Below are 13170 nucleotides of genomic sequence, written 5' to 3'. Positions count from 1 at the left end.
ACCCACGAACCCTTAGCTTGTGACCCGACACCGAAACCAAGAGTTGGACACTTGAGTGACTGAGCCCCGCAGGTGCCCCTAGAGTCCACCTCTTCATGGCGGAGCGGCAGTGTTCTGGAGGAACACAAGGGTCAGGAGACACTGGCTCTATGTTTTGAGCGAATATGATCTGCCACATACGCTTCTTTTGAAAAAGACAGTTGGTTATACGAAGTTAGGAACTCTGGCCCTACTTGCTAGTGTTCCTGAGTTCTCACGCCGTATACATGGCACATTCTGGAAAGTAATAACTGAGTGTGTGCCAGGCACTGTTTTATAATACAACACCCCCCTGAAGCAGGTGCTACCGTCATCCCCAATTCACAAATGAAGTTCCCGGATGGTTAAGTAACCTGTCCAAGGTCACATAACTCCTGAGGCACTGGAACTGGAACAATGGCAAGCTGCTGCCAGAATCCGGGCAATTAACCATTAAGCTCTTAATGCTCGAAGTGTACAATTCACTTATTCACTCGGCCACTGGCATACTTACAGTATACCCACTGTGTGCCAAGCACTGTGACGGGACCGTGTGTCAGTGGTGAGAGAAGATGAAAAGTCCTGACCTCATGAGCTTATAGAATCTATACTACAGCTAATGGAAATTGATTTTTTTTTTCCTTGAGAGAGAGAGAGAGTGGGGGAAGGGGAAGAGGGAAAGAGAATTTTTTTAATGTTTATTTATTCTTGAGAGAGAGTGTTAGCGAGGGAAGGGCAGAGAGAGAGAGGGAGACAGAATCCGAAGCAGGCTCCAGGCTCTGAGCTGTCAGGACAGAGCCCGACGCGGGGCTCGAACTCACGAGCCGTGAGGTCATGACCTGAACTGAAGTCGGATGCTTAACCACCCAGACGTCCCGAGGGAGAGAATTTTAAGCAGGCTCCACGCTCGGTGCGGAGCCTGACGCGTGGCTCAATCCCACGACCCTGGGATCATAACCTGAGCTTAAGTCAAGAGTCGGATGCTCAACCGACTGAGCCACCCAGGCGCCCCGGAGACTGATTCTTGAACCAGCAATTTGTAGCGCATTTATAGGGGGAATAAATGAGGACTGTTATTGAGCTAAGTATTCCTTGTACCCTATTTGATGCAGCTGAAAAGGATCCAGGGACAAATGTCCCTGTCTTATCTCTGGTGAGGGCGCAGACTCCGACGCCAGCCTGCGGACACTGGACTCTTACCACTTCCTGGCAGGCTAACCTCAGGCAAAGTTCTCTCCCCTCTGCGACCTTGTTCCCTCACGTAGGAGATGGTGGATCCGCACCTACCTCTGAGCAGCTGAGACCTAACCCAAGCGGGGTGCCTAGAACCCAGAGGCTAGTAACCCCAGGGTTAAGGTGAGGGGGGCGGATCACCGGCAGGAAGACCCGCCTTGTTCCACAACGTGGCACAATGCTGACATCTAGTGGCCAGTTGACGGGGCTGGTTCTTTCCCGGGCAAAATTGTTCCAAAGGAACAGAGCCATTTTCTGTGACGTAATGCCTCAGCTCCAGGCCTTCCTCTTCAGACTCTAAAGTGCCCAGGTATTCCAGAAGCTGCTAGAATAATGTATTTTTGGCCCTGGGAAGCAACTGCTTTAAAATGAGACATCATGCAAGGTACAAAGCACAGAAACTGCCCAGGAGAAGATGGTTACTATTTCTTGTGCCCTTTGGTGAGGCAACTTAGGCCTTGAGACCACTCTCTGAAGTTAGTCCCATGCTTCTCACTTTATAAATGCAGGAACTGGGGCTTGGAGAGGTTCTGTGACTCACCCAGGGTCACAAAGCTTGTGAAAGGGGCCGGGCCCCGAACCCAAAGTCTGGGCCTCGGCTGGAGCTCCCCACCTGCTCCCAGCCCACTCCACACCCCCAACCCTTTTCTTTCCTGCTGGAGACCAGAGAGCTGCAGCAGCGGGGAGCAGGGCGACAACCGACCGGCAGAGCTTGGCCTGCTAAGGCACAGCTGCAGATCAGGGACATCCCGTGAGAGGCCTGCCCTGCATGACATCGGGGACCATCCCAGGGGACTGGAAACTGGAATTCTCTCCGGGAGCAATGGGGAGAAGAGGCCAGAGGCACCTGTCATCTCATATGCAGTAGAAATTGACCAGGGGCGCCTGGGTGGGTCAGTCAGTTAAGCGTCGGACTCTTGATTTCGGCTTAGGTCATGATCTCACGGTTTGTGGGATCGGGCCCCGAGTCGGGCTCTGTGTTGACAGCACGGAACTTGCTTGGGATTCTCTCTCTCTCTCTCTCTCTGCACCATCCCCACTCGTTTTCTCTCTCTCTAAATAAATAAATCTTTAAAAAAATAAACAGGGCGCCTGGGTGGCTCAGCTGGTTGAGCGTCCGACTTCGGCTCAGGTCATGATCTCACGGTGAGTTCAGGCCCTGCGTCAGGCTCTGTGCCGACAGCTCAGAGCCTGGAGGCTGCTTCAGATTCTGTGTCTCCCTCTCTCTCTGACCCTCACCCGTTCATGCTCTGTCTCTGTCTCAAAAATAAATAAACATTAAAAAAATAAATAAATAAAAATAAATGAATCTTAAAAAAAAATAAACACAACCTTAACCCTTACAAAAAGTGTGAGGAGGTCCAAGAAGGCGCTTTTCTCCCTGATGATTGCACCAAGACATTAGAAAATATATAACCAAATTAATTTCCTTTAAAAAAATTAGGGGCCCTGGGGCGACTGGGTGGCTCAGTTGGTTAAGCGTCCAACTCTTGATTTTGGTTCAGGTCATGAGCTCACGGTTCAAGCCCTGCACTGGACTCCGCCCTGATAGTGCAGAGACTGCTTGGGATTCTCGCTCTTTCTCTTTGCCTGTCTCTCTCCCTCTCTCTCTCATAAAGAAGTAAATACATACATACATACATACATAAAAATTGGGGGCCCTGGGGCATCTGGCTGGCTCAGTCGTGGAGCACGCAACTCTTGACCCTTGCGGCATCCTGAGTTAGAGCCCCATGCTGGGTATAGACATTACTTAAAAAAAAAAAACAATTTTTTTTTTTAATCGGGGACACTTGCACTGCTGATGAGTGCCTTAGCCTCGGCTGTGTCACCTACTCACTGCGATGCTGAATGGACAGCAATCCAGCATTCGCCTGCGTCTGACTCGGTGACACTACTGTTGGTGACACAGTTACAGAACGTTGGTGGATTCTGCAAGGTCTACGGAGCTTACGGCCCCACGTAACTCACAGTAAAGAGTGCCGCCCGACAACGCTGTCCCTACACACAAGCGTTCTTTTCAAGGGTTCGCGTGAGCCGCGAGCCAGGCGCAGAGCCGAGCGGAGACAGGGGACCTGGACCGCCAGGTCCCCCCCGCGCCTCGAGGCGGGAGCTCGGACCGCTGCGGACCGTTCCCAGAGCGGCCGCCAGGGGGCGCGCGCACACGGCGGCGTGGAACTTCGCGCTTTGTCCCCTCGCGCGGTCCGTCTCCGGGCGCCGCGGCGGGAAATCCGACGGGCTCCTCCCGGCCGCCGCCTCCTACTGCCCTGGCACGCCTGCCTGGGTCGGCCCGGTGAGATGGAGGAGGACGAGGCGGCCGAGGAGCAGCAGCGATTCTCCTACCAACAGGTACAGGAAAGCCGGGTCCCGGCCAGGCTGCGGGAGGACGGCGTCGAGCTGCTGGAGAGGGAAAGGCCCCGAGGCCTGGCGCTTCTCGGGGCGCGTCCCCCGGGGCGAAGGGCGCGCTCGGGCCGCGTGCGCCTGCGCCAGCTGGGCTGCCGCGGGGGGTGCTGGGAGGCGGTATCCTCGGTAACGCGGGTCCGAGTCGCGCGGCAGCCTTCTTGCCTAGGACAGCCGCAGTCTCCCTTCTCAGGGGTGTTGTGAAGATGGGGTGTGAGCATTTGGAGGGGATTCAGGCCAAGCACGTAGCCCGATGCCCGGCACGTGGCCGCCGTGACGTGCGCGCTCCGTCCTGCAGACGCGGAGACGGCCTGCGAACCTGGGTGCGACGCGGGCCGTGCGGTCCCGGAGCCCATCCTTCCCGGGCGGGTTCCGGTCCCGCCTCCGCAGCCCGAGGGTCGCTTCGGCGCTGCGCGAGCCCAGCTTTCCTGTTTGCAGAATAACAGAGTAACAGTAACCCCCTCCCGGGGGCGGCCCTTCCTCTAATCGGCCCGGGAGTTAGTACGATGGGGCAGGGTCGCGGGAACCAACCGTAAAGCCCCAAAGAGATAAAAAGCCAGAACCAGGGCGGTATCCTCAAAGAGGGGGCACTCAAGAGACTCGAAGGAGCTCAGGGCGCGGGAGTTCCCTCCTGCCAGTGTTACACTTCAGCTGTTTTACCCACCGCCTGCCTTTATTTTGAGAAGTGTAAGATTTCAGGAAAAGTTGGCGAGAATAGTCCACTCTGCAGCCGTATGCTCCCCACCTGGATTCACCAGTTGTTAGCACTTGGCTGTGTTTGCTCCTTTGCTCTCTTTTTTTCTGACTCCTTTGAGATATAATCACAGATACCTTGACCCTTTCCCTGTAAGTTTTAATACTTTATAGTATGCTCTCCCGACCACAGGGGTATTCTGCATAATCTCAATGATCACACTCAGCAAATTTAATACGGATAAAATCCTATTATGTAATGTTCGGTCCACCTTTATGTTCCCGGTGTTCCAAAGCAGTTTTTTGTTTTTTTTTTCTAGTGGTCTTTTTTTATTTCACCCAGGATCCAGTCAAGGAACATAAAGTGCATTTAGTAATCCTGGCTCTGATCTTCCCTGGACGGGTTGGTTCTCCATCCTCTTTTTCCTGACATTGATGGTTTTGAAGAGTCCATTGATGGCAAAGGTGTAGCAGGAGATAAAGTCTTTGAGAAGGGAGCTGGCCTTTCCATTTTTGTATTCTCAGCCCCGAGTACAGAGGCTGGTTCTCAGTGCCCAATAAAGAACCAGAGGCTGGTTCTGCGTGCTGACGAGATGAGTAAGGCTGCAGAGCTGGGCTGAGAAATTGGTGAGCAGGTTGAAGATCCCACCATTCATTGAACCAGCTGTTCTTGGCACTAGGTAGGTGGATGGTAGTGAACAAAACAGACAGGGTCGTGCCCTTGAGGAATTTAGGGTCTAGTGGGTTAGCGTGTGCAGCATTGCAGAAGGCAGTTGGCCCCATCCAAGAGGCGTACAGAAGGAGGAGAGACATTAAAAAACTTCCTGGAATGTTCGGAAGGCTTCCTGTCCTGTTCCCCGAACCTCCCCTGCCTCACGCATACCTAAAAAAGATGACCTGGGAAGGTCTTTATCCCTCCCCGGGTGATGGTCCCTTTGTCTCCTGCCAAAGGCCTCCACTTCCTAGTCTTGTGACCTCTGAAACTAAGGAAGGTAGTTGCCCTTGCTTATCTGCCTGGCCTCTACCCGGGTCCTCGGTCCTCGACCTGTGTTTCTGTGGTTCCTCCTCATCTTGTCTCAACTGTGAACACTTGCTGGTAGGGTTGATGCTGTCTTGGCTTCAGCTGTCCCCATGTCCAGTTCAGTTCTGTCTCCACCATAGAGGAGCACACCTAGGGGCTCAAGAAGTTTGCTGACATGAGACTGAGATCTTGGCTTAACTTTGTTTTGCTTCTTTGCTCCTCTGCATGGGAAAGATATGTTACTCAGTATCTAAAAGGGCTGCTAAGGAGCAGTGAGGGTCCTGGCGAGGTGGGCTAGCAAGCCAACAAATCAAAGGAGGCTCAGACGTGCCCGCACAGGCCTTTCCCAGCCAGTCCTGAGCGTTTGTCTTTTGTCACACGCAGGCCCGGGGCTGGCAGAGACTGGCCGCAGGGGGATGGCACCGCCTCCCTTTTCGCTTGATTAACCCCTGTCTGGTTTTTCGTTGTTCTTCAAACAGCTGGCATGGGCCTTTACTCAGTAGGAACGTGGTCCCTGTTCGTGGACTACCCGAGTCAAGTCATGCAGATACTTTGCAAGTGCGAGTCCGACTTTTCTCCCCACTGACCTGCCATTGTAATTCCTTATCTTTACTTGACCTAAATCATAACCATTAACTAGGAAGTAATGTTTCTACAAGCCACACTCCAGAGGGCCTCATTAATTTATTAGTACACTTGAAAAGTCACTCAGCCATTATGGAAAGTGCTGAAGGAGGGAAGCGCAGCAGACCCTCTCCTTGGTCTTAACTTTCCAAGATGTGCAAAGCTCTTCTTTGCAGCCTTACCCATGAAGTATTTTGATTTTCGCTTCAGAGGCTAAAAGCAGCCGTTCACTACACCGTTGGGTGTCTTTGCGAGGAAGTTGCGTCGGACAGAGAGATTCGGTTCAGCAAACAAACCATTGCGGCCATCTCGGAGCTGACTTTCCGGCAGTGCGGTAGGAAGCCATGGCCTTCCTGTAGGTGTAGAGGCATCCCAGAAGTTGCTTTTGCCTGGGAGAAACGTGTGGGGGGGGTGCCCTGGCTTGTCATCCCAACAGATGGAGAACGTGGTCATCAGGCATTATTCGTGAGACAGTTCTTTGCCGTAAAATTCAGATATTTTATGAAAAGAACTTTTTTTTTTCCCTGTTACCTAACACTGGGTATTAACACCTTTGTTTTATTTTTTAAACTGCCTGGAACATTAGACATTCAATTTTTTACCTCATTGCTTTATAACATTTTTTTTTTTTAATTTTTTTTTTTCAACGTTTTTTATTTATTTTTGGGACAGAGAGAGACAGAGCATGAACGGGGGAGGGGCAGAGAGAGAGGGGGAGACACAGAATCGGAAACAGGCTCCAAGCTCCGAGCCATCAGCCCAGAGCCTGACGCGGGGCTCGAACTCACGGACCGCGAGATCGTGACCTGGCTGAAGTCGGACGCTTAACCGACTGCGCCACCCAGGCGCCCCTACTTTATAACATTTTTATGTCCACCATGCCATGGTTTATTTGACAGCCGGGCTTATGACATTGGTATCTGCTTGACGTTAGAGAAAATTAATGTCCTCTCAAGCCCTAACTTGTAGCCAAATTTAAGATTAAGGGCCAGTTTCACGGAAGGAAGGGTGTAGCCACAATACCCCAATTATGACAAGGAGGCCACAACGAATAAAACTGCTAAAGGCTCCGGAGATGCCTCCTCTCGCCTTTTAAAGGGCTTGTGGCATTGGTCACTGTGCCAAACGTCCCGAAGTTCCACTTTCCCTCCTTCTGAAATAAGATTGAGATCAGGGTAGCTAAAGCACATCTTTTTCTCTTTCAGAAAATTTCGCCAAAGACCTCGAAATGTTTGCAAGGTGGGTAAAGAGGCCGGTTCTCTGATGCTGTGTGCATTTACACGCCATTTGTACTCTCCACCTGCTGCTGTGTTTCAGGCGAGCTGTATGCAGTCTGTGTGTGCGTGTGGATTTTCTGGAGGCTCATCTCTAGTCATGATTCTGCAAGAATATCACATCCGCTTTAATCACGTCCATTCAGACTTGATTTGGCCTTTTTTTGGTTATGTCTTCCAAGCACTTTTTGTGCAAGAACCAGAGCCGTTCATTTGGCGGCTACAAAGATGTGCAGTGCAGCCCCGGACGGCGAATGTGCAGGGTGTGTGTGCTTTGCAGAACGCTTCCGCGGGACGGTGCGCGGGGGACCACGGCGCCCGACACCCACCCCGTCAGCCTGGCATTCACCGCCTTTGTCACCAGCGAGACATCCGCTCCCTGAAAAGCGGGTGATTTGCTCTCAGCTGGTAAGCTTTAGCTTTTACAGGTGATTTACGCTCATCTCTTCAATTAGGACCTCAGGTAATTGAAAACAATTGGCGAGGAATTGCTTTTATGAAGCAGTTTGAATGACTGAGGCCGGAAAGGGCTAGAGCTTTCTAATTTGCTAGCACTTCTGAGTTGGTGCCAGCCTCTTCCGTACCCGGCGCTTTTCACCTTGCTCCCGTTAGCTCTGTGTTGCTCGGGTGAATATTTTGAATGAATTAAAGCAGTAGGTTCTTGGAGGGCAGACTCTAAATCTTTCCCATCCCTACGTGTAGGAGTCCCTAAAAACCGCTTAGCATCTTCGGCTTGGCCAACAGGGCTAAGATCATATTATGGAATAGTCATAGCTCATGTGGTTTATTCTTTGTTAATACGGGTGGTGGCCCCTTTCATGGCGCCCATTATCTCCCGTCCCCCGCCCGCAGCCCCCTCGTCTCCTGTGACACCCATTTATCACCTTTCCTTGCCATTTCTTTCCTTTTTTTTTTAAATACAACTTCTTTTTATTACAAAGGGTGGCACAAAAATGTAAATAAGTAAGCAAATGAGTATTTAATTTGAACATGAAGATTATCGATAGAGAGTAGGGTTTCTCTGCCTCAGCACCATTGACAATTTGCACCAGATCATTCTGGGTTGTGGTGGGGACTGTCCTGTGCATAGTAGGGTGTTTATTGGCTCCTCTGACCTCTCTCTGGTAGATGCCCGTAGCGCGGCCCCCCGTTGTGACTTTTCTTGCCATTTCTGTGTTCCCTGTGGGAAAAGACCACGAACGTTTTTAGCTGCTTCTATAAAATACTAGACATAAAAACGAAATTGGAAATATTTAGCATTGTAGTACATTGAGCTTTCAGGCACTCTGTGTTTTTATCATTACATCAAGAGGTTGATTTTCGGGGCGCCCGGCTGGCTCCCTGGTGGAGAGGGTGACTCTTGGTCTCGGGGTTGTAAGCTCGAAGCCCCATGCTGGTGGCTCTTAATAATAAGCTTAAAAATAAGCTCTTAATAAAAAAATGTCAGGGGAAGGACTCCCTAACTCTAACCTTGCTTTAAAAAAAAAAAAAAAAAAGAGGTTGATTTTCTTTTGCTGGGTACTTGGTGAAAGGGGGGAGAGTGTTGTGTTTGTCACTTAGACCGGGAGCTCCCCAGGGAAGGACATCATGTAAGTCGAGGGGTCTGGGTAAAGGCTCTCACGCTGTTCTTGTCTAAGTGAGCGCGGCAGAGACGTACTGAGCAGGAGGTGCCTCACCTTCCGCGTCTCTGAGAGTGTCCCACAGCATGCTGCACGCTCCCGCCACCCTCTGAACCCTGAGCCGACGCAAGTGCAGATTTTCTTTGAAGACTCGGCCTTTGTCTTAATTTCACACTGATCTTCATAATGTTTCAGTTTGCCGTCATAAAAAAAAAAAAAAATCCTGTTTTAAAGTTTATCATGGGATGAAATTGATATTCCCAGAAGGTTAGCTTCGTTTATCCTGTGGCTTTGTATTTTCCCCGTGGCCACTGTCTTCTCGAACTGTGAGCACCACAGAGTCAAAGGGTCTGTTTCAGGCCAGCCTAAGTAGTCTAAATAGGCTGGCTGGGAACTTAAGCGGTATTTGTAACATTGTTTCTCTGAGAAAATAGTGCCTACATTTGAAATAGTTTGCCTGTAAACTTTGGCAAGTTATCTCACAATTTAAGTTGTGAGTTTCCTTTATTTAGCTTTGCAATCTCTAGTCACCTCATATTGTCAATGTGTTAAAGATGTAACATCTTGAAGAAGATAGATACTGGACAGTGAATACTAGGAAGACTTTGGGAATAGTCTTTACAACCTGTGTCGCTAAAAGTGTCATATGAAACGTCGCTTTGTAATCTTCTCTGGAGTAGTTTTCTGGAGTCAGAGGTTTGATTTAGGAGAGTCTCTGACGTGCAGCGGCCGCCATCGGATATACCTACCCCCACCCCCCAACCCATTTAGGGAAGTGGTAACTTTCAGGTGGTGCCAGCTAACTGGCGGAGTAGTGGGCGGGGGGGGGGGGGGGGGGGGGTCGGCGTCCTGGTGCTTGCGGCCCGCTAACTAGAGGTCGTCTCCTGGAGTGACACCGTCGGCAGAGGCGGCCGTGATGAGATGACGCTTGATGTTTGCACATTTAGCAGGATGCGGGGTTCGGCCAGATACAGAGTAGAATTTCCGTGTGAGTTTATCGTTAGCGGCGCGGGTACCCAGTGAGGACGCTGCGTGTGCTGGTTGTTCGGGACACGCGCCTACTTGTTCCTGTGTACACACTTTCTCCTTATTTTTGGAGGAAGTTGGAAATGGCAAGAAGGGGTGTAACCAGAGCAGTAGGTTATTGACTGGAGCTTATCAGACCTGTCCGCTTTACCTGTTGAAGCCAAGATCCGAGGACTGGAATGAGAATTGGAGTCCAAGCTGTGAGCAAGACACAGACTCCAGTTGACAGGACGTTCTTTGTTCTAGCCAGGCTATCGTGGGGGGAGCGCGGTACCTCCCTGGTGGGGAGTGGGGTATTAGGGGACATCCGTGTGAGCTTTTTCCTGTGATTTCACCCTTGGAGAAGAGCCTCGGGAACTTGTACCTTTTCTTTGTTCTTCTACTTAGTGTCTGTTTAGGCGTAGGCAATCTTTGTGTCGTGAGACTGTGCCGTTTTCTCTTTCCACTGAAAGTGTGCACATATGTGCTGCTTGCTCTTTCTGTGGTGTTCACTGTGACCGTGGTGCTCAAGCAAGTCCCTGCTCAGGCACCCGGGGCCTCAGGCGGAGGTGGACAGATGGGCTTCTGTTTTCCTTAGTCTCTTTATTTAATTGGTGTCTTGGCTAAGTCACTTCACTCGTTTTTATGTCATGGTTGCTTAATGCATTTAATTTAAAAAGATGGGCTACTTAGAGATCCTTGCTGGTTTGGACTCTGACCATGAACTTTTGGGTTTCATCAAAACTTGAAATGGTACTAAACATTTTGGTGAATTGTTCCTGCCCTTTCTACAGACACGCAAAAAGAAGCACAATTAACACGGAAGATGTGAAGCTCTTAGCCAGGAGGAGTAATTCACTGGTGAGAGATGGATTTCTTTCCTCACTCCCCTTTCCCATCAGAATACATTATTCCCAATTAATCACTTGCAGCCATGAAGCGATTCCCCAGGGCACCTTGCATGAAAAACGAGAGATGGTTGAACCATTCAGGCCTGCCCGTAATTTATAGTCTCTCTTTCATCATGATGGATCTCGCTAAGCCAATTTGGAATTTTCTAATCAGCACTCTCTGGGTTTCATAATTTGCCTTTTTCGTAACATCTCAAAACTTTGGCCCTGCCTTTCATTTACAGCATGATGTCAGAGACAGACCCCAGGCTAGAGTGTATGGAGACAGTTCCATTACGGTGCCCGCAAGTCTGATGGGCCAGGTATGGAAGGAGTGTCCGTACAGCTGGGACGGGCAGAAAACTGAGCACGTTGTCTGTCTTTTCAAAGAAATCTAGAAGTCATCTCGACCAGGCCCTCATTTTACAGGTGATGCTGTGATCATCCCAGGCCAGTGGCCCGGGGCAGATCCAGGGCATCTGTGAGGTTTTATGACCTAGTTTAATTCCCGCAGTAAAAATACTTTACTGTGAGCTCCACCAGGGCGGGGGTTTTTATCTCTGCTCCATCTGCCGTGCCTAGAATAGAGCCTGGCGCACAGCAGGTGCTCGGCAAGTAGTTGTCGAATGAGTTTGTATAGCAGTTGACAGTTTACAGGGGACTTTTATAGATGTTATTTTACATGTATTATTTAAACCTCACAACCACCCTCTGAGGGTCTTTAAGAACAGGATTTATTAGCCCGTTTTTACAGGGGAGGCGGCTGGAGTTCAGTAACTTCCCAGAGCTGAAAACAAAGCTCTCTGGTTGATAGCTGAGCCCTAACCTTCTGGCCCAGGATCTAGCGCTGTTTCTACCCGGCTCTCTTTTCCCCCTCTGCTCTTCTAATATTCTCTCTTTAAAGTTTAAGTCAAGGTTAAAGATGATGCGATCCCTAAGGAAAATAGCTAAGGTGACTGGCGGTGCTGTGTGTCAGTGGCAAAGACGCTCCTCTCTGTCCGTAAATTCGGTGCGGGTCAGAGCTGTTCGTGGTCTGTTTCAGTGGGCAGTTTCTACCTTTTGCAAAGGACTGTTCAGTGCCAGTCACCTTAGAATATTAATTGGGACGTTATCTGTTTATTGCACATTTGTTTACCTGCAAATATTATTTTTATTTTGGACTCTTAATTTTTTATTTCATCTGACAGGGTTACAGCTAAATTTAGGCATTTGACGAAATGCTCCCGGAGGGCAGGGACCCCGTGTTCTTTCTGTACCTTCTGCCCCTACTATCTGGTGCATAGTAGCACTCAGTAATGTTAGTTGGCTACATTTAGGGGGGTGTTGGCTGTACTGGAGTTGGTGTAGAGTATATTTAGGACTGGCGTGCCTTCTGCAAGTTCCACTTTTTTTTTTTTAATGTTTGTTTATTTATTTTGGGGTGGGGAGGGGCAGAAGGGGAGAGAGAGAGAGAATCCGAAGCAGGCTCTGGGCTGAGTGGAGGGGCTCAATCCCACAACCGTGAGATCATGACCTGAGCCGAAATCAAGAGTTGGACGCTCAACTGACTGAGCTACTCAGGCGCCCCAAGTTCCACATTTTAACTCTTCTGATTATTCAAGGAGCTCCTTCCTACCTGTTTGGTAGGAGTATGGGCAGCAATCGGTTGATTTTTCTAGTTGATTACTTCTTCCAGAAAAAATGGAAGGAATGTAACCTAGGCTTGTTTCACTCTAGGAATGTAACCCAGGCTTTCACTCTAAGGAATGTAACCCGGGCTTTTCCACCCAGATTCTTAGGGTGGGAGTGGTTGGGAGGGATGTAGATTCCCACTGCCTCCCCCAGACTTATAAAATGGCACAACCAGATAATGTATTTCTTCCTCCCTCCCCCCTTCCTCCTTCCTTCCTCCTCCTTCCTTCCTTCCTTCCCCCTCCTTCCTTCCTTCCTTCCCCTTTCTTCCTTCCTTCCTTCCTTCCTCCCAGCTAAAATACATCACAGAGAAAAGCGAAGAGCTTGCACAGTTTAACTCAGAACAAAGAGCAAAAAAGAAGAAGAAATTAGAGGAAGAAAACCAAAAACCAGTGGAGCCAGCAGAGGCTGCAGCAGCAAAAAAGGACAATTCGAGTCTGTAGCTGTCGCTGGCAAAGGCAGCCTTCAGCAGGGAGGTTGCCAAGAGCTTGCGTTGCCACAAAGGGGTTTTCCAAGGGGTCAGTAGAGATTAAAATAAAAAGGCTAAGAGGCTTGCTGGGCTGCTTTCTCAGAGTCATTGGCTGCCAAAGCTGGTGTCAAAGAGACCGGAAACTCTCCAGCGAAATACTCCCGTCTCTCACCCTCCACTAACACGGGAGGGTTTGAGTGGCAAAGATTGGAAGCTGTATCTATTGCTAATAAAATTGTGTCAGCAGCTTAAA

The 13170-nt window shown here is 49.9% G+C and overlaps 1 protein-coding gene across 2 annotated transcripts; it reads left to right on the top strand.

Moving 5' to 3' along the window:
• Window positions 1-3445: 3445 nt before the first annotated feature.
• CENPS (centromere protein S) lies at window positions 3446-13170 on the top strand. Of its 2 annotated transcripts, none has more exons than XM_060624494.3 (5): window positions 3446-3600; window positions 6200-6323; window positions 7195-7228; window positions 10682-10748; window positions 12742-13170. In XM_060624494.3, the coding sequence occupies exons 1-5, from the start codon at window positions 3550-3552 to the stop codon at window positions 12889-12891; spliced, it is 426 nt and encodes a 141-aa protein (XP_060480477.1). In that variant the 5' UTR covers window positions 3446-3549; the 3' UTR covers window positions 12892-13170. The 2 variants fall into 2 exon arrangements, with proteins under 2 accessions (XP_060480477.1, XP_060480476.1); XM_060624493.2 differs by lacking the exon at window positions 3446-3600 and adding an exon at window positions 3786-3974.

This window comes from Panthera onca, chromosome C1 (genome assembly GCF_046562875.1).
Source record: "Panthera onca isolate mPanOnc1 chromosome C1, mPanOnc1 haplotype 2, whole genome shotgun sequence".
In the NCBI taxonomy this organism is placed as follows: Eukaryota; Metazoa; Chordata; class Mammalia; order Carnivora; family Felidae; genus Panthera; species Panthera onca.
Note: the sequence above shows the minus strand (reverse complement) of the source record. Positions and strands in the feature narration are given on the sequence as shown.

Coding starts and splice junctions, on each gene's coding strand:
- CENPS (XM_060624493.2), top strand. CDS start 3,858: ATGGGGTGTGAGCATTTGGAGGGGATTCAGGCCAAGCACGTAGCCCGA. Junction 7,229..10,681: donor GACCTCGAAATGTTTGCAAG/GTGGGTAAAGAG, acceptor CCCTTTCTACAG/ACACGCAAAAAGAAGCACAA. Junction 10,749..12,741: donor CCAGGAGGAGTAATTCACTG/GTGAGAGATGGA, acceptor CCTTCCTCCCAG/CTAAAATACATCACAGAGAA.